Source organism: Galeopterus variegatus, unplaced genomic scaffold (assembly GCF_000696425.1).
Source record: "Galeopterus variegatus unplaced genomic scaffold, G_variegatus-3.0.2 Scaffold57, whole genome shotgun sequence".
Classification (NCBI taxonomy): Eukaryota; Metazoa; Chordata; class Mammalia; order Dermoptera; family Cynocephalidae; genus Galeopterus; species Galeopterus variegatus.
The window spans coordinates 661,457-682,585 of record NW_007726168.1 but is presented as its reverse complement, the minus strand read 5'-3'; the positions used below and the strand labels follow the sequence as shown (position 1 = coordinate 682,585).

At 41.5% G+C, this 21,129-nt stretch overlaps 1 protein-coding gene across 2 annotated transcripts in view; it reads right to left on the bottom strand.

The window, feature by feature from the left end:
• Positions 1 to 21,129, bottom strand: part of AGAP1 (ArfGAP with GTPase domain, ankyrin repeat and PH domain 1) — a 430,252-nt gene that overhangs the window by 202,150 nt on the left and 206,973 nt on the right. For both annotated transcript variants that reach the window (XM_008574620.1, XM_008574628.1), the window contains one exon: positions 6,194 to 6,362. In XM_008574620.1, coding sequence (XP_008572842.1) covers positions 6,194 to 6,362 — 169 coding nt within the window. The remainder of the gene's footprint in view (positions 1 to 6,193; positions 6,363 to 21,129) is intronic.

Below are 21,129 nucleotides of genomic sequence, written 5' to 3'. Positions count from 1 at the left end.
CCCCCCCCCCCCCCCCCCGAAAATCAGCTTCAACCCTCCTGACGGCTCTAATATTTTGAAACCACTGGGGGCCTAAAGGGAGCGGGGAGGTGGAGAGGAAGGGGAAAGGTTTCCTTTTATAAAGGTCTAAGCATCAGGCTGGTTAGGATAAAAACATATCCATAGTTGCAAAACCCCAAAAAAGACACACTTTAGAGACAAGAAGGTATATGTCATCCCAGAACAAAAATGTCACAATTACGAGTTATAAAGTGATGATGGGACACACAGAACTGGAATGGAGAGCTCCATGGAGATCCATGAAAGTCCAGAAGAGCATTTCTCCTGCCTGTCCCCCTCACTGCCACGACAGTAGCAATGCTGTGTGCTGGGAAGCACAGGCTGATTATTAACCCATATGTCCATTACATCTACTCAAAGGCTATATAAACACTTTATTGCATTTGAAAAATCAATCCAAAACATAACTGCTCTCCTCTCTTCCTTCCTTGCAGCATAACTATTATGATGAATTAATGATATAATTCTGAAAAGTCACCCTGGGCCAAACTTTTGAAAGGCACACAGTGTATTATCCTCACAAGACCACAGCAGTAGGCACCATTCAACAAGAAAGCTGAGATTTAGGGAGACACCCGCACAAGCTGGGGAGGTGGGATTCAATCCAGTGTTTCTGACTCCAAAGCCCCTACTGTTGGCCATTATGTTTTCCTGCTGTCTATTTAAATGCCAAAATAACTGCAGAGCTAATACAACTCTGCATCATATGTGGATACAGCTTTATTAAACCAGCCTGGCCAAAAACTCAGGTCAGAAAGTATTTTTGGACATTTTATCTCCTTCTCTGGAAGTATAACTGAAATTAAAATTGGATAGTTTCTCTAAAGTGTGGCTTTTGGTGGATCCCCATTAGAATGGCAACTAAAGACAATGTAGTTCCATGCCATAGATATCCTAAAGAGCAAGTCACCTTGGATGGAGAGAGAGGAATATAACCAGGCCTGAATAAATATCTTTTAGACTTTTTTTTTTTTTTGCTGGAGTAGATCCTTAAGTAATTTTTTCAAACACCCATGCAGTGAATTGAATGCCCCACCCCTCAACTCATGGAAACTTAATCCCCACTGTATTGACTGTTAAGAGGGTGGGAAATCCTATTACAGTTAATTGCACAGTGGGGCCTTGAAGAGGTTGGTTTTAGTTAGACCAACAGTGTGGGGGTTTGTGGGCAGGCTGGTGCACTTTACATATGTTGCTTACTGTCAGAGCAGCTTTGCCTTTCCAGATATCTGTTTTTCTCTGTGACCATGGAGAGGTCTGAGTTTCCCTCTCTCTCAAGCATTGGCACCCACAGCAGAAGGCTGCTCTCGCTGACATGTTGCTTGCTTTCTCTCAGGTGCTATGCAGAGTGCAGAGGTCTGCGCTTGCAGGGGTGGTGGCAGCAGGGACGCCATTGTCAGCTCTTCTCACATCAGCCACTCTGCCCGCTGTGCCCAGCCCACTCCTGCACCCCAAGCCTGCCACACGGAGCAGGGAGCCACCCCACCTTCCCTGGAGCTTCTCTGTTCTGGTTAACACTCAAGCAAGCCCTAAAGTGAGACCTGGGCTCAGGTTACCAGTGCCTGATGTAGATACTTCGACAATATGGTTTTCTTCCTTTTTCCCAAGCTCACAGCAAAAACTGACATTAAGATCACCGCATTTCCAGCATTTTGATGTGTGAAATGGAGTCATAATTTCAATATAGCAAAAGACATGCATTATGACTGTATACTAGAAAATCAAGAGAAACATCCAGACAGGTATTCCAACCAACAAGAGTTTAGCAAGATGGCTAGACACACAAAACACAAAAATTAGGAGCTTTCTTACTTCTTACCGATTAGATGATATAATAGACACCCCCCCCAAACAAGATTAGCCTAACAATGCACCAAAAATTATAAACTAACAAAATGGAACAATCTAAATGAAGAAAAACACTAAACTTTAACCAATAGGTATAAAATAAATTGGGAAAGAATCATGTTCCATGATAAGAAACTCAGCATAGTAAAGATGTCAGTTCCTCCCCAATTAATTGATAGTTTAAAGCAATTCCAATTAAGGTCACCATGGGATTATTTTTGAGGAGGAAGGAGAAGATTTCAAGTTATTCTGAAGTTCATTTGGAAAAAAAACAAATGGGTAGCAATAGCCAAGAAAAATAGGAGGATAAAAGAGAAATACTAAACTGTGTTACCAGATACAAACTGAGTCATAAATCCAAGACCATGCGGTAAATCTACATACGGCAAGGCAATGTGGGAACGGTAGGTCAATGCAATAGATTCAAGAGCCCAGAAACATAGCCCATTTGATTAAATGATTTAGTTGTACAACAAAGGAGACATATAGAATTAATAGGGAAAGAAATCAATTTAACAAGGAGAGACAGGACAATCGGTTATTTATTTGAATAAGAAATTTAATTAGACATCCTGTTGCACACAAAAGACCCAAACAAGTTCAAGATGGGTTAGGGGTTAAATATTTTTTTTAGAAAAAGGGAAAAAGAAACAATAATAAAACTGTAAAACTTAGAAATATACATATATGACTTGTGATCTGATTTCAGGATTACTAAAGGCTTTCTAAATAGCTTAAAGTAAAAACCACAGAAGTAAAAGACTTTGGATTTGATTATATATAAAAAGGGGGAAAACCTCTACATAGATAAGATCATGAAATTTAAAAAGCAAAAAATAAACTAGAGGAATATCTGGAAAATATATGATAAAATATTAATATCCTAAATATACAAAGAGTTCTTAAATATCAATAAGAAAAAGATAAGTGCAAACATGGGCAAAGGATACATCTAAATGAATACCCATGGCCAAAAAACATATGAGATGCTAAAATCCATGACTGAAGAAATCCAAATAAACAAACATAAGGTGTTTTTATTGCTCATCAGATTAGCACAGACTCTAAAAATGATACTTAATAGCAGCAAGTGTGTACGATGAAAAGGGCACTCACTTTATGGACAGAGGGTATTTTATATGAAACCTTCTTAGAAATTAATTTGGAAATACGTATCAAGAACCTTATAAACAGTTACGAGGTGTTACTCCACTTATGCGCATTTATTCTAAGACAATAATAAGGGTTATGCACAGAGATTTAGGTACCTGCATACCTCAGGTCTATGTGAATGGAGAGGTTACTAGAAGAGATTTGATTTAGTTCAATGACATTGAGATAAGAAAATGAATAAGGAAGAAAAGGAAGCATAAAAAGAAACAAACATCTCCAGTTAACCAAGAACTCTAAAACAAAACAGCAGAATTCGAATGCGTCGTGAGTAAAGAATAAGGTTACAGAGCATATTACACGTTTTGGAAAATAGCTCTAACATAACTAAAACCTATTTGTAGCTTGAAGTCCATCACTTAAACATAGCATCAACTTATTTCAGATTAAATTTGCTGTGATGGAATTCCTCATTGAGAGAGCATTTTATGAATGATGATTTTAAATATAAGAAACTCAATTTTCAAAGAGTAATTCAGAGTATAAAAACTTAAATCTCCCAAAATGCTTTAATTTCTTAAGCAAGAAAGAATGTATCACTTCACAGATTAATGCTCAGGTTTCGAGGAGGTCAATGTAAATTACAATTTCGCAATATTTGAATAAAGCAGCTGCCCCTTACAGCAGTGTCTCCCTTGTGGCTTAGTCTCAGGGCCTGAGAATTAAGCTGAGAAACCAGCAGGGAGCTGTGGTCTGAGGGTCCGTCCACTCTTCTGGACACCAGCTGATGACCTCACCTGTGTGCTTAGTGAGGATGCACCCGGCCCTGCACACTGTTGTGACCACGAGGCACTTTCTTCTCCCAAGTGGCACTGTGTTCCTGTCATACCCCACTTCCATGTCCCTACTTGGATCCAAAGAAGAGGCTCCCTGTATGCAGGGAGAGGGGAGGGTTGGAAAGATGTGCTGTCATAACTGAGGGGTGTGGCCACGGAACAGGGATTGTAATCATGTCCCAAACCTCCCCATTCACCCAACAGCAAGGGTCTTAAAGAGAATGAGACTGGGCACTGCGAAATGCCTTCTCGAGGACACACAATTCTTTCCCTTAACAGACACGTTCATGACATAACCCGCTCCATGGGACATAGTACAGTTGATACGGCCTTTTGTATTTTCTATGTATAATCAAGCATTATATTTTCCTCAGGACGAGTGGCACTCCACACCAAAGAATGTAAGTCTTGAGAGCAGGAAGTTTAAAACGCTGTTCTTACACATGCACACTTCTTCAAGTCATCGCATGCTCTTCTCTCACCCTATGCACCTGCTGAGTTCCCACCCTGACCTTCAGACTCAGCACAGACATGCCCTGTGCCCTAAAGCCTTGGCCCACCTCCTGACCATCCATCACTGGATCCCCCATGTCCCCACTACTTTTCTCCCCAACAGCAGGGTGAGATTCTTGAGGACACAGATTATGTCTTATTCATCTGCATGCCCGGGGCTGGCGACAGCAGCGGGCACACATTAGAAACTCAATAAACGGCCTCACTCAGCCATTCTCAAAACATTACGGTGTACATGAAAAATAGATACAACTTTTTGTCAACTCTAAAATAAATGAAAAACAAGGAAACTCAATAATTGTTTGTCTGACTTGAATAAATAAATGGATAGATGTGATGGGACGGGTTAGAGCGGGGGGTGAACAATTAGCTGGCTACAGGACCACCTTGTACAGGAAGTCTGGAGGTCAGAGACTCCATGGTCACAGCATAGATGATTCCGGGCACAAAACACGTGCTCAATAAACATTTTTTAAAATAAATGAATGAACAATGTAAAGTAATAAAGCAATGAAGACTTTAGCTTTTTATTCACCACAGAACTTTATTTTATTTCTTGGGCACTACTTTTCCCTCTTCTCCTGACAAGGGAAATCTCATGGACGTCTTGGAAGGAAGGTCAGCGGGTCACAGGAGGCCATGCAAAGCAATCTCTCACCACTTTGGAAGGAACTCACGTCTCCTTTAGCAGAAAGTCCAATTAGTGACAGCAGCTTGTGTTTCCATCATGCTTTCCCAGATTCCCAGCACCTTCACATAGGCTCTGGTACCTGATGTCACAGCACGGTGACAGGGAGGCCAGCATGGTGGTGAAGAGATGGCTCAGTGACGCATCTGACAGCACGCGGCGGGGCCCAGGCTGGTGGACCCCAGCTTCTGACCCCTTTGACCATCCTGCTTTCACCAGCCAGTGTCATTTATGCCACAGCACTGTGTGGGTGGCATCATCCCTCTTTAATAAATGGAGATTTACGCTCAAAATCACTGCAGATCAGAAATCTGTTTTGAGAAGACTGGATGTAGGTGGGAGAGAAAAAGGGACTTTTGCTGGAGAAAACAACAAAAATTCTGGCAGGTATTCTATACGCTGAAGGCGTCTGAGTGTGCAAGTGGAAGGACACCAGGGGGTCTTAACACCTCTTCCCAGATAAGCAATCATGGGAGGGTTAAGGCCACAGCACAATCAACCATTTGCAAAGACTCTTAAACAAAAGTGAGCAAGGCATCTTGAATGGCTTGTCACTGCACACACAGGCCAGGAATTTCCAAACACATCAAATTTTGAGAAAACACTAACATTCTCTGATCCCTAATAAAAAAAAAAAAAATCTCCTTTAAAAGAGAATAAAGAACACTAAAGTTACATCAAGGAATGACAGATTATAGTTAAAATATAAAACGGAGAGAATTCAAGTTTTATACAGGTCAAATAGTTTCCTTCAAAACTTGCTCCAAATGGTTTTTCCACTTTCATACACAGTCACCAGACATTAGTTAATCCTTGATATATTAACAATTAAACCAAGTTTTCTTCAGAAGGCCATTAAGTACCCAATTCGTGAATAAAACTCTACTTTTGATTACCCAGCCCCGAGAAAGCCTAGGTGCTTGGTTTGTACAGCTGTGACTCAAAGCGCCACCATCTGCTTGCTGGCATCCATGGAAACCCAAAGGTGTAGAGAAAACGATCAGTCACAGGATGGGTGACGTTAAACCTTCATCTATAATGTAACAGACAAGTCTCCACCTAACCTAAGAGTTCATGCCAGTAACATCTACTACTGTTATCACACTTGATTTCTTTAGCGCGTCTGCCGGAAGCTTACCTGAATTTGGTGAGATGTGTAAACTGCTCACGTCCTTGGACAGGCCATTGGTTTTAGGGCTGGAGATGGGCGCGCAGGCCGACGTGGCTCGGGGGGGCCTCTTTCCTGGGACTTTCACAGTGGTTCTCAGAAGATCAATCTCTTTACCATGAACGTTCTGCATGTAATCCTGTTCAAAATGTTAAAAACCCAAGAGAGATTAAAAAGATGACCTTTTACAATCTAGGACAAAAGATTTTTTCAGACATCATGAGTCGTAATCTATGACCCTTTCAGTATGGAAAGCACTTTAAAAATAATGAGGTTTTTATCTGCATAGTTCTGGTGGCATCATCATTATATTTAAATCAGAGTCTTGCTTCTGTGTCCTGAGATGACCCAGGAACTGGAAATACAAGCAGACATAGTACATGCTTCCTCATGGGGGATTAGAAAATAAGTATAACATAAAATCATATGTTTTGAAATCTTGCTTATTAGATGGCACATTAGGAACTTGGGCTCATCTTGTAAATTCTAGGTAAAATTCCATAGAATAGGAAACTACTTTGTAATAACCTTTCTGTCTCAGACGGGAATACCATTAAACGTCTAGGTAAGACTGAAGCTGTCTGGTGGGAATTCAGGTGAAAACTGTAGGTAAAGGTCAAACATTTTATGAAGGACCCAGGTAGATGTCTGAGGGACAAGTGGCGTGGTATTGAAAAAATATGGAGCTCACGGATGGATGTACAAAAGCTGGGTGTTAAGAAAGAAAGTGCTTTATTCAGTACTCAAGTATTATGTTTCTCCAAGTGATTCACTGTCCTCAGAAGAATCTTGTTCTCTACACCTTGGAGGTGAGTGACTAGCAGTTATCAAGGAACTCTAGGAGTTCTTTGTGCAGGTCACCTAACACCTCACGGTGGGCTCTCATACCCAAGAACTGGTTGATGGCGTGCAAGGGGAGAAGGCAACTGAGTGCCAGGGTCAGGGGCCAGCTAGTAAATCAGGAGTCACTGACCTTTTAATGCATTACATGTTTTTTGGTAATGAGCCTCTTTATCTGCAGACAGTATCTTAAGCATTCCGAACACATATTCGCTGATACTGTACATTAAGAGAGGATATATTCTAAGTTGCTCTTGGAGAAACAGTATTTCAAGTGTTCTAAGAGTCAACAGGAAGTGGGAGTAAACACATTCTTTCCTTGGCAAAATCGTGATGGATAATCTTTAGATTCTAAAACCAATACATTTGTATTTGTCATTAGCGATTAAGTTAGGATCAATGCAATTTTACAACTGCCAAACTAACCCAGGTGCCAGCTACAAAGGACACAGGCAGGTTGGAAAAGCGAACTGTTCACTTGTAACTGTCAACCAGGGCAGCTACTGTGCAGAGAGATGACTAGATAAAGTCCTGGAATCAGAGTGCCGGGTAGAGTACCTGAGGACGAGTTAAGTTCGCCAAAGCACAGCTAGGGAGCTACTAGGGATACAGAGAGCACAGGAAAGCCAAGAGAAGGATCCCAGCGGCTTCCAGGAAACAGGCCCTCCATCTTTTAATTGCAGGACAAGGTCCACATTCCAGCAGGTGAAGGGCGGAGGAGTCACTGGTTTGTCAAAAGCAGGAAGTCTGCTGACAGATGGAATGACATAACAAGGAACCAATCATACAAGATTTCAATCCGGGGAAAGGAATAAAACGTGGGTGCTCAGTAAAGAAAGGGTGAGAAGAGCCGCCCTCTCCAGCCCATCTGCAGGGGGAGGGGGCGGGAAATGAGAGCCAAACCATAGTCCAGGAAAGGGTGCTCCTGTGCCCCTTCTCAACAGAGGAGGAAGGGCAGGAGGAGAAATCCACACAACCTTAGGGGGCTCGCCAAGCACTAGCACCAGGAGAAAAAGATGTTTCAAGGTCCCTGGTGACTTCCCGAGAACAGACCACAAACTGCCAGCTCTTGGTGCAAATGAAAGCTTAAAAAGCCAAGGTCAGAGCCAGGAGGAAGAAAAATGGGCTGAAAACAAATGGAGAAAGGATCAGAAGCACTGGGGCACATTCGGAGGCAGGGGCGAGGCCGGGCATTCTTCAGCAGAGGCGCCTGTCACCCTCGGTGGCTCAGGGAGGAATGTCCCCATGTCTGCAGGCAGGCTGGCTGGGGTCGGTCCCGGCCCCCTGAAGGAGAGTCCTGTGGATTCGGGAAGGAAAAGACTGTATCCAGACTGGGAGGAGCAAATTTGACTTCACACGGCCCTGACAGAAGACTCCACTTGAAAGTCAAGATGCTGGGCTCCCCAAAATATAATCGACCATTAAAAAACCTGTGGTCTTGAAAAGATGTGGACCCAAGATGGAAAGAGAAGTATTATTAAATTAGTTACACTAAATTAGATTGAGGGATAAGGTAGACTGGAAAAAATATAGGAACTCTCATGACTGAGCTGAGTGTTTAGGATGGCAAGTGAAAAGCACATCAAAGAAGAAAGTGTGCCTGGGTTAGTGTAGGTCATGTTAACAAAAAAAGGTTGTTCTGAAGCATCTTGAATTTACTTCCATTAATATCCACTGAAAACGCAAACCCACGTTTCAAAACCAAAGTTGATGCTTGTAAATAATAAATTCCTTCCTGCATAGTTACTCCCTTAAAAATATCAACTTGCTATAACTTTCTTCTTTAATGCCAATTCTTAACAAATTAAAATACAATAACAGGAGTGTAATTGAGCATTTATTGCTTATGGGCTCTAAAATGAGGCTAATCAGATAGTGACTAAGCCTCAGCATGGGCCCTTTTAATAGGCACATCTTAACGTACAATAACCAGGATATTTTATTTAAAATTATTATAGAAATGCACCAAGTATCTGCTCTTTGTATCTGAACGCACAAGGGAACACATTTATCTCTAGCTCAGCGTGGGTTAGGGGATCTGTTTTGTTGCCTGAGTTAGGCGCTGAAACTTCAGAAGAACTAGCTCTAAAAAGATCAAAATATAAATTTGGCAATTCTTATGTTTTAAGTCACTGAAAAATTTTAAAATGTTACAAAATGCATTTCCTAGTCAATAAAAGCCCTCCAACCTGGGGCTTCATAAACAGGTGGAATGTGAAACACATGGGTCCATCCATGGCTTCTAGTTTCTCCCAGGAGGAGAAACTACACTGAGTTTTCTGTTTTTGAAAGAACTTATCCTTTTCATCTCTCCCCAGCTTGGTACTTGAAGAATTAAAGCTACAAGCGCTAAACAATGTGGTCTCCATAGAAGTGGGATGTGCAGACCCTTGATGGGTCTGAGGTGGGGACCTGGGGAAAATAAAGACAGCAAGCTCAATTTTGATATGCAAATGTTACAGATACTACCCTTCTCCATGTAGTTGTAGAAAACGCTGATCGAAGATAAAAGAGGAAAAAGCCCTTTAACAAGGCATGAGGGTAATTCAAAGCCAAGTACTTTTAAACAGCACTTAACAAGTCCCTGGGGCCCACTCAAGAGCCAAGCCCCCCAGAGGTGCCATCTCCTGCCCCTCAACAGCTTGAAAAAGTAGTAATTGCAAACCTATTTGCATTTTTCTTCTCAAGTTGTCCATGCTCATCATGCGGATTATTTTTTCCAAGCAGGCACTGGAGCAAAGGGACCTGTTCCCGCACGCGCCAATAGCTCGGTAACTGTGCCTCGCCGTCCCCTGCAACCCTGCCTCTGCACCTTTGCCATCCCTTGTTTTTTACATTTCGCTCCTAATTATGTTGCATCTATTGCCGTACACTTAATTAGCTGCATTAATGTGATTTCTTTTCACATAGTCAAGCAATTAAGAGCTATGATTGAGTTTCATTCAATTAGCCTCAACAAACATGCTAATTGATGTCCCAGATGCAAATGAGGTGCAATGAGAGAAACCTGCTAGCAATCGAGAGCTGTGTCAGAGACCCACAGCTTTCAGCTTGCTGACAGAGGCACAGCTTAACGTGGCCCCCGCCTTCTGTGAGCTGCCTTTGGAGAAGGACGCGAAGTCATTAGTGCCTTGGCGTACCAGATCACTCCTGATATGGAGAATTAACTGATTTGCTGCTGTACAAAGTTGTCCCCAAATTTCACAGTTATGTGTTCCCAGGACTGGGAGGTCATCAAATGGGTAACACTTTGCTCCAGCAAGGAGAGTGGTACAAAGTCCTCATTAAAATACCCTATTGGGCTACTAAAAAACATGCAAGAATTCTCACCAAAACTACAAAGGGAAAGGTGCATATGTCCTGTCTTGGCAATCCTGGAGCTCTCTACCTGCATGATGGCCTCTGCAGTTCTCAGTAAATGGTGAGTTCATCTTAGTCAGCTCTGGGGCATTTGGCACTTGAAGTTAAGCTCGAAATACAGCAATCCATCAACAGTCCCTAAAAATACTCTTATTATATTGATTCTCACTGCTTCACATCCGGAGGTTACCTTCGGCTGTCTGCTGAAAGATGGTTTGCTGATGTGTTCATTGGGGTACCAAAAGCAGTTAACAAGATCTTAAAGCTAAAGTGAAATGCATGAACTGTATGATTGGCATCTCGATATTAGATTATCAGTAAGAAGCACGAAGCTTTGGAAATGTGACAGTGCTTAAACCCTACTCTCTTAAAGTACAGATAATATCATCAACATACTCCATTTTTACATATACTTTTAAAAAATATTAAGACTCTTGATTTATATAATTAAATGGTATAAAAAATAATGGAAATCCTTGTTCCGATTAGGTTTTCCCAACAAGCTCTGGCTTATAAGTGTACATATATATATATTGATAAATTTAATATTTTATATCAATATACAAATCTTTGTCTAAGTTAGATAACTCTTCAGACATACTGAAATTTCCTATGGTTTTTTTTTTTTTTTTACATGGCCAATCTAATTGAGTTTTTCCTTTTTGCATAATTTAGTTTAGCAATCTTCAAAGTGTGGTCTTTGACACCCTAGTAGAGGGTTCACAAATTCAGTAAAAATTTCAAAGACAATATTTGTCTTTTTATCACAGTGCTGAAATTTGTTTTGATGGTGCAAAAGCAATGGAGGGTAAAAATGCTGGCACCTTAGCATGGCACAAGGTAACAGTCCCATACTGTACTGTTTGTCATTAGTCACTTTCATGTTCTTTAAGTAAAAAAAATACTTTCACTTATGAATGTTCTTAATATAAACAAACAAAAAATAAGATACTGATGTTTAGAAATTTCAACCCTTTACATGTCTTTTTGATTTTCTGAGTGCTGACACAGAAAGTCTGCATAAAGCATTTTTGCTAGGTACTGAGGTTGATGGTTGTCTTGCAGAAAGGCACTTCTGCAACTGCTTGAATTACAAGCTAAACTAGCCATTTTTTTGGTGGGACCACATTTTCACTTGAAACAATGACTATGCCAGACATAGACTAACTATAGTTATTCAGTCCTGGATATCTGGCAGATATTTTCTTGAAAATGAACAAAGTGAGCACTTTAAGGAAAACAGCTGACAATATTAGTGGTCAGTGACAAGACTGAGCTTTCCAGTGAAAATCAGGATTTTTAAAACTTGTGTCTCTCACCATGTGCCTGACACCTTCCAAATACTTAGTAACTTTTCTGACAAGATTGGTGGTGATATCAAACAATGTAATTTTTGAATATTATATGATGTAAAGTGTCACCACTTGGAAATCTGCATTCCTCATTTCAAAAAACAGTACTTTGAAATGACAAATGCATGATGCCACATGTGTGGATAAAATGTGCATACGAGATCATTCAAAGTCAGCTCGATGGATTTTATTGTAGCAGAGAAGGAAAAATTTAATGATATGGTGTCAGATGCTAATAAACTACCACATGTTGAGTTTTGGTGTAGTACGCAAGGGATATCCACAATGATCTGAAAAGGCTATTAAAATACTCCTTCCTCTTCCAACTACATATCTGGATAAGGCAAGATTTTCTTCACATATTTAACCAAAACAACATGTCACGATGGATTACAGCAGCTATGAGAATCCAGCTCTCTTATTCAGCCATGTATCAAAGACATCTGAAAAAATGTAAAACAGTGTAAAAATGTAAAAAAAAATGTTTAAAAAAATCTTCTCATGATTTTCTTTTGTTTTGGAAACTATAGTTTTCATAAAAATATTATATACATATACATGTAATGGGTGGTTTATTATTGTCATTTTAAATGAATTATATAAATATTTAAAATTGTTCTCAATTTAAATTTCTAACATTAGTAAATATCAATAGATAAAATAAACATAAACAGAAGCTCTTTGGGATCCCTCAGTAATTTTTAAGAAGGTAAAGAGGTCCTGAGCCCAAAAAGTTTGAGAACCAGCAGTGTAACTCAACGTTCAAACACCAGCCAGCAGCTCTGTGTGTATGATTTAATGCACACAACAGGGGAAAGAGCGCAAGAGGTGGACCTTGCAAAGATAAATATTTTTACATTTTCTTGTCTTCTCCTGGAGGAAATGAATGACTTATTGTTCCCGACTTTCACTACATTTCATGAATGTCCAGGTTCAAAAAGGAAGTAGTTTGTTAAGTTCTATTTTTAAAAAGTCTCACTTCTGGGCTAAAAAAGAAAAAGTATGTAAGAGAAGCCATTGTTAGCTGCACTGCTATTTCTAAACTCCATTTAATATTATTTTCAAAGGAAACTAATCTATAAAGACATATATAGTACCATCTGCTCAAAGAGATCAAGCAAATGTCCAAGTCTAACATTTATGAATAATAAACAATAGCCTCATACATAGTCTCAGGTATAGAGGTAAGTCACACTCCTAAAAATACTGTGAAAATACTGTAAAATTATGAAAAATCTCCTGGCCACATCCTTTCAGATCAAATAATTCAAAGAAGACAATTTATTCTTCTCTCAAAAGGATCATAGTCACAATAGCAAGGTAGGAGGCAGCTTCAAAGTGAAAAATCCTATGAGAAATAATTTTGTTTCCCAAGACAGCCAAGAGAATGCCAGTGTATCACTTTCAGAACTGCCTTCGCAAAGACCACTTGACTAATGTTTGTAAGTGCATACGAAGGTGACCTGGAGACGCTGCGGAAAGTAGGTACCTGGAAAATTAGATGTCTAATGGTGTCCGAGGCAAAGGCAACGGTTATGAGACTTCATTCTTTACTTAATAAATGCTTTATTGGGTCTGGGTAATTACGGAATGCGTGGTAAAAGAGAAGGCTGGTGAAGCATAGTCAGGGAGCCGTGATGGCATGCCTCACGTACAACGGAGTGTACCCACACTATGGCAAGAGAAAACCTCTCCGGTCCATGGGCTGTGCCCACCAATATCCAACATGTGTGGGAAAAAGCCCAACATCAGCCCAGGGGGATAGGTTATTATAACATAAATCAAAATAGTAGCAACTTCCAAATTGAATTAAGAATATACCTTTTGCTTCTTGATTGTATCTGTCTTGACTGACCTACTATATTGAGCATTACCACTGCAAGAAAGATTTTTCTCATTTTAGGTTAAATTGAATATTACCTGGATGTAACCCATGCGTGCTCAAGCCCAGCCTGTACAAAATGAACGCAGCAGAGATGAAAACGGCTGTCTCTTCAGCCACTACAGGCCTCTTCCAAAGGCAGGCACAAGCGAAACTCCACTACAACGAACTCAAGGAGCCAGCATCATTCCTTTGCAATCCTAATATTTTAACACTTAAATATGGTTGGAAACAACCAGACCAGTAGTTAGAGCTTGGAAATTTTGAGTTATACAGAAATGCTCACCATAGTGATAACAGACCTGATTGGTTCTCTTAAAAAAATTTAGATTTTTTGGGATGAATTTGCTAGAATATGCAGCACTAAAAGAAACCGCAGATTTTCAAGGCAGCAGAGCGCACACATCTGTCCTCCAAGGGCACTAATAATTGCTATGCCTTGTCTTCTGCCATTTGACTTAAGGTAGCACAGAGAAAACTTCTCACTCCAGTTTCTTCCCATCACAAATTTTAAGTATGTCTAGTTTTTAAACTTTCACCTAGGCCTGTTTAGAAGTCTCCTATACATATTTTTTCCCATGCACTGCTTTTACAGGAATTATTGTTTTCTTAACTCTACTGCCTGCCAAGGTAGTTTAAAGCATCTTGTATCAGATTTGGTTCAAGATGAACAGCAATCAATTCACTGATAACCATAATTTTCTGCTAGAGAAATCTTCAGCAAACAAAACTTGGCTTTCTCTTGGTCAAAGGCCTCAAAGTCAGAGAGCCTGGGATCCCATCTCTATTCCCATATTAGCTGCATGCTTGAAATGTGTTATTTAATTATTTGGGTTCCCCATTTCCACATCTTTAAAAGTAGGGATAATAACAGTCCTTGCCTCATGGGACTGTTGTGAGGATTAACTAAGATAATATATGAAGTGCTTAAAAGAGCACCAAAGCCCTCGATAAATGTTAGCTCTTACTACTCTTGTCCAATAAAAATACCAAAATATTTACCCTTTGACTTTACGTGGCTATTTCTTGAGCTAAGGTGTTGTTCCCACTTGAGGTGGCAATTCTGACATGATAAGCCAGTAGGGGTGACGTCCAAAGCTATTTTTCACTTTGTAGTATAGGAAAAAAAAATTGTCCTCTGCAAATACATGACATTTTCTACTTTTTCTCCTCTTCCCTTTTTTTAGGGGGTGGGGTGGGGGAGCATGTATACGGCAGTCAGACATTTTTATTGCAAAATGCCGTCTGGAAAAGATGCAAAACAAAATGGCTAAAATGCAAAGGAAAAAAATAAGGGAGAAAAACAAAAGGCCCCCTTCCCTTTGCTTATTGAGTTCAAAGGCATAACATGCAGCACCCTGCAGCAAATGGGAAGCTACACTAATTTTAAAGCCATAAAACGCTATCAAGTGCCCTGCGGGGCAGGACTACTCTGATGCTAGTGGCACCTAAATAAGACATGGTTCATTTACTTCGCAGCTTAGCCTAATGTAATCATCAGCGGATTTTTAGCCTAGAGTTGTAACAGGCAAATAGCCGATGCAGCAGAGGCGGCCCTCCCAGCCATTGAGGGGGCCGCAGCTAGATTGCTGTTGATTAGAAAATTTTTCAGTTTTGACAAGCACTTAATGAACATAAATCGCACCTTGATTGGTTTCCATTTGGGGCCACAGGCACACCTGAGAAGAAACAGGTCTCTCCAGCTCCGCCTCTCCTTACCTTGTAAGACCTTAGCAATAAGCTGGCGACCAAGTTATGAGCCATGGAAGGAAATATTTATAAAATATAATAATGAAATTCAATTTCTTAATAGAAGTGAAAGAACATTTCCTCACTACCCCCCACGGCCATCCTCCCCCGCAGAGTCCTCGGTTGTGATTTACTGTCACCGATGAAAACAGAGGGTTTTGATTTATTTATCTTTTGCAAGAATTTCTGGCCACAATGAGTAACACTAAAAGATCAAAAATGGAAAACAAAATGATACAAGTTGGCTACCAAGGATGACCAGTGACAATATGAAATATCACGCTGTGTACTGATAGGACAGTGTTCCGGGAACGGCACTAGAAGCTTAAAGACTCAACCCACATGCCACACTGTTAGATCTATATGTTTACAGAAATGTACATACACACACACATATGCTGTATTGTTTCATCTTATTTGGAAAAGCAAGAAGGCAGAATTTTACAATGTAGAAAATAGGTTAGGTAGGATCTAGGATATTTGGTGGCTTAATAGAAACATGAAGACTTTATTTTGTCTCGTTTCAACCTACTCATGTTCACAACATGTTATCAACATCAAGACAACTTGAAATGAAGTGAGAACACATTTTGGCCATTTTATTTTTTAGAATCCTAAACACTTTCCATGCCCTGGGGGCTTTATACTTTATATAAAATAAATAAGGAATTCCTTAGACAGAAATAAGACTTTGATAAAGACGTAACTTTTTGTGTGCACGTGCAGTAGGGGTGAGTTTTCCAGTAGTCACTTTTTCCAACAAAAGTTATAGATATTCCCTGAAAATATTCAAACTTTTGTAGCAGTATCATTCCACAGCTTTGGAAATGTTGACATATGAGAGGAACAATTTATTATACTCTCTTAAATAGATTGGATGAATGACAGAAATATTCCCAAGGTCATCCAAAGCACAGATAGCGAGTCCCTCTCCTACCCCAGGACAGGCACGTGGCAAACACAGGGAAATCCCATGTGACCATGTGGTTGCTGGGTGGCTGTTTTCATACCACATTGGTTGCAGACCATCATTCAGGTTATTAAACATCTACAAGTCACTATATTCATGAATGGGCCCGGCAAACATCCCAGCAGTTTCTCTCAAAAAGAGCCCTGGTAAGGTTGGGTGGCGTTAAAATTCAGCCATACTTTATAATTTTCCCATGTTACAGTTTTTACACTTAAAGCCTCAAGCTCAGAAGAGGTATTTGTAAACTCCTGTTTACAGCAGCATTATTCACAGTAGCCAAGAGGTGAAAGAAACTCACGTGTCCATGGACAGATGAATGGATGAACAATGGAACATTATTCAGCCTTCAAAAAGAAGAGAATTCTGACATGTGCTGCAACATGGATGGACCTTGAGGACATCATGCTAAGTGAAATAAACCAGTCAGTCACCAAAAGACTTACACGAGGTCCCTATAGTAATCAAATTCATAGACATAGAAAGTGGAATATTGGTTGCCAGGGACTGAAAGGAGGGGGGATAGGGAATTATTGTTTAATGGGTACAGAGCTTCAGCTTTAAAGACGAAAAAGTTCTGGAAATTGGTTGTGAAACAACGTAGATATACTTAAACGCTATTGAACTGTACATTTAAAAATGGTTAAGATGGCAAATTCTGTTATATATATTTTACCACAATTAAAAGGCAGACTACCACACACACACACACACACACACACACACACACACACACACACACACACACACACACACCACACACACACACACAAAACCCCAAGCTCTTCTCCCAGCATGGGGATCCTTTCTTTAATGTGTAGCAAATAGAGCCCAGACATGGCTGTGACATATTTCTGTGGCTTAAAAACACCACATGGTGTATTCCTTTCCTACAGCTTCAGGAACTCCAGCCTAAGGTTGGAAGACACACCAAACATATGGTTAAACTGTGCCTTCATCCACCCACCCATCCACACATCCAGCCACCCAGCCAGCCATCCATCCAGTGTGCCAGATGCTAGGGATTAGTGACAGGATCCACAGGGTCTCTGGCCTCAAGGAACTTCCAGGCTTGTAGGAGAATCAGGCCTCGAAATAAACCAAGAGATCACAGAGAAATGACCAGACAGAGTGAGGTGAAGGCACACATGAAGGCAGGGGCACTCAAAGGGCCTCGTGGAGGAAACCTGCGGAGAAAGTAACACTGAAGAAGAGATTGGAAAGACAGCAGCAGCTGGTCTGGCAAGGAGGTGAGCAGAAAAGAACATTCCTGGCAGAGGCAACTACACTTGTGAAGACGTGGAGGCTAGAGAACATGGCAGGTATGAGAAACTGAAAGGAACCCAGCACAGCAGGGGGAGGGATAAGAGGCAAGTCTGAGCAGGTACGCTGGGGTGAGGGCGGGCCAGGGCTGGCACCACACAGGAGTGTCTCTTCATCTGAAGAGGTGTGGGAATCCTCTCCACCATTTACAGAATTAAATGGAGGAAAATAAATAAAAATATGATGAGAATTACAAGGTGAAAGTAAAAAGCAACCCAGGAATATAATTGCTATCCTCTGTGCAGTTGGCAGGTTTTGGAAAGCTTTGTGGGCAGGGTACCACTCTGATAGGAGAGGTGATGTTTGGAAAATCACCTCTATTAAGTGTGACTTCTGAGGTTTTCCCAGATGAATTCCCAAGGGAGGAGGGAAGGCAGAGGCCAAGGCCAAGGATAAAGGAAGAACGGCCAGCAAAGCAGGTGTGCATGACTGGTCTTGAGAGGCTCAGCGAGGTTCATAATGCGCCCGAGTCCCAGGGCTCCACGAAGCCCACCTTGGAGGCCACAACTGCAGGCTGGCAGTCCAGTGTTGCTTCTACCTGCACACCAGAGAGAAGTGGTAGCATAGGGAGGAGCTGACTTAACACCTCAAAAATCAAGGAAGGAAAGAATTTTAGGATGGAAGGAGGTAATGAAGCTTTGAAGCCACAGACATCCAATGCACCTTTATTTCATTCTCTATATGGAACAATTGAAATGAAGTTGTGCCCATAGCTCTGTGTGTGGGTGTGAATGCACGGTTCTACTGTGTATTCACAATGTATTTCCACGTCAACTGTCCACTGGAAGATGCCTCAAATCCCGTCTTGGAAAGAGGGAGTGCGTTAAGTACGACTTGAAGTAGATAGTACCTACACGTCCAGTTCCTCAAGGTGACGCTCACACCACTGGCTCGAAGGGCCAGGTCTCCCTGGGAAACGGGTCCATGTGGATAACTGGATGGCCAGTGTTTCTGGGGGAAGCAGAGAACTCTTGCAGACTACAGGACATGACCTTCTGTCCGACCTGAACAAAAAGCCCTGTCATAGGGATTATATCTTCAGTAATAGCCGACAAACTTGTGATTCTTTCTGCTTCCCCAGAGCTGACTCCTGCCAGTCTTAGAAACTTGAAGATCTTTGTTCTTCTATAGCTATGCAATTTCCTACTAAGCCTTTAAATGGAGCTCTTCTGGATTCTAGTAGCGTTTTCAGCATTGGTAGCATTTGTGTAATGCCATGTGTGTGCATCCTTCCCCCATCCCAATGCAAGCTGATCCATACTTAGGGAGGTCACTTAAGGTAACGTGGTATTACTGTTCTCAACCTCACCAGAATTTTTAAAGCTGAGACAGGAATTGTTCATGGTGAGGTTTGGAGCCCAGGCAGCTTAGGAGCATGTGACCCAAAGCTCCAGTGTGGCTGCACTCAAGACAACGTGCCCCGAAAGTACCAATACCTATATGCCAAGCCCACGCTAGACCCTGGGCGAACCGTGGGGGCCACGGCACAGCCCTCAGTGAGGCACGCTAGATGGGGTCGTGGAATGTGGGAGGGCCCACGTGCAGGGAAGGGCCGTGGGGGGACGCCTGCACGATGGACAGCAGACTGAGAACACACGGGGCCAGGCTGGAGAGGAAGCCGAGGACGGCTTCTGGGGCTGGGCTCACTAAAGGGGAAGCAAGATGAAATTACTGTTAATCATAACATGAATTATGCTACTGCAAACACGACACGTCTCACTGCGCTCTTCCCAGTGACAGAGGGTGGCCTGTCTTTGTAGGGCTATCAGCCATTCCATGATTCTAACGGCTTTACATCTGGAAATGCGGGCTTTGAATTTGCCGATCTAATCGCCTAGACAGGAGCTATTCTGACTTCTGCAATGTTCTGGGAAAACCAATGAAGACTTTCTCTGAGTGTAACTGAATGCTCACCCCCTCAAAAAGTTTGAGATCCGCCTCAGCTGATATGTGAAGCTGGGTAGAGGAACTGATCACAGATCTGTAGTGAATCCTCAACCCCAAAGTAAAATGTTCTAATTTTATGTGCACACTGCGTGCATTTAAAGTGATAGTTACTAGCAGTGAGTATAGTCGGGAGAGTCTGTTCTCATAACACAGGTGTCTTCTTTTTCTTGAATGATTTCTTTTGAGGAGAATATCTACCTAGGAATCATTTCAGACCTTTTTGTTGTTTTTACATAGTAAAGAAGTGAATTTTCTGTCTGATTTTGAAACTAGAATTATTGAAGCCTGCCTTCTCATGACAATTTAGGGTCTGAGTTTAACTCTATTTACCTGGAAAATATAAAACTAAACCTCAACAACATACAGAATCAAAGGCTTTGACTGTAGCAGGAGAGCTGAAGTCATTTGATTAGAAATGGATCTGCCTAGTAGTGAGTGTCCTTTAAGAAGAAAAATGCCAGTTACATATGTCAGAAAGAAATGACGGAGCCGCAGCCATTTTCAACTTGGGAAACATCTCAGAAGGAGATTTTTAAGAGTGAGCAATTCATGCACATTTTGGCCAGGTGAGGTCCAAAGGGCAGGGCTGTGCACAGCTGCCAAACACCCTCCCGGGGAAGCCTGGAGAGCTGGGGCCAGGACTCAGAGTGAGCACTCTGGGCCAGGTCACCGTGAAGTCCTTGGCTCGACCCTGTAGCCACTGAGCTAATTCTTAGAGGTCCACTTAGGAATCCCCTGCACACACCTTCGTCAGCAGGAATTTCAGGCATGCAGTCAATGGCTGCTCTCTCGACATGGAAGATGAATAGGTACCTACGCTGAACTGTGAAGCCCTGAGGTCCAAGTTCTTTCTCATTATCCCTCCCATTTTTCTATCAAGGTGCTCCCTCAGGCTCATATTTAAGTTCACAGAAAGGGAATCCAAGGATCCTAGAACAAGCCACCCTCCATCTACCTCAACCGTGATCCAGTAAAGTGTGCTTAAAACCACGAGACAGTCATACATATCTCCCCAAGAAAGTTAACCAGTTAGGGCTTTTTAGAGGTCTTGAAGATGTACAATTTTTCAGAAAAGCAAAAACGTGGACCACAGAGTAGCAGCAGAAGTCAACACGTTCTCTTGTTATTATTTCAGTCTTACTTAAATGCTTAGGGCCATCTTTGCAAAATGCCAATGGAGATGAAGGAGCAGTTAAGTTGGTCAGTCCTGGAACAAAGGTTACAACTTGTCCCAGATTGCCTGGGACTTCCCTGATTTTAGCAATGGAAGTCCTGCACTCTGGGGACCCATCAGTCCTGGGTAAACCAGGGCGGTTGGTCACCCTAGTAAAGCAGTTTTACTCATTGTCTTGGTTGAGCTTTCCGTTATGTAAACTGTGTTACAGGTTTCATTTAATAACAGCATCTTGAGAAAAAAGAGATGACATGAACTGTGTTTTCTGGCCCCAGTCTTAGTCTTACCCTGGAACTAATCTCACCCAACAGC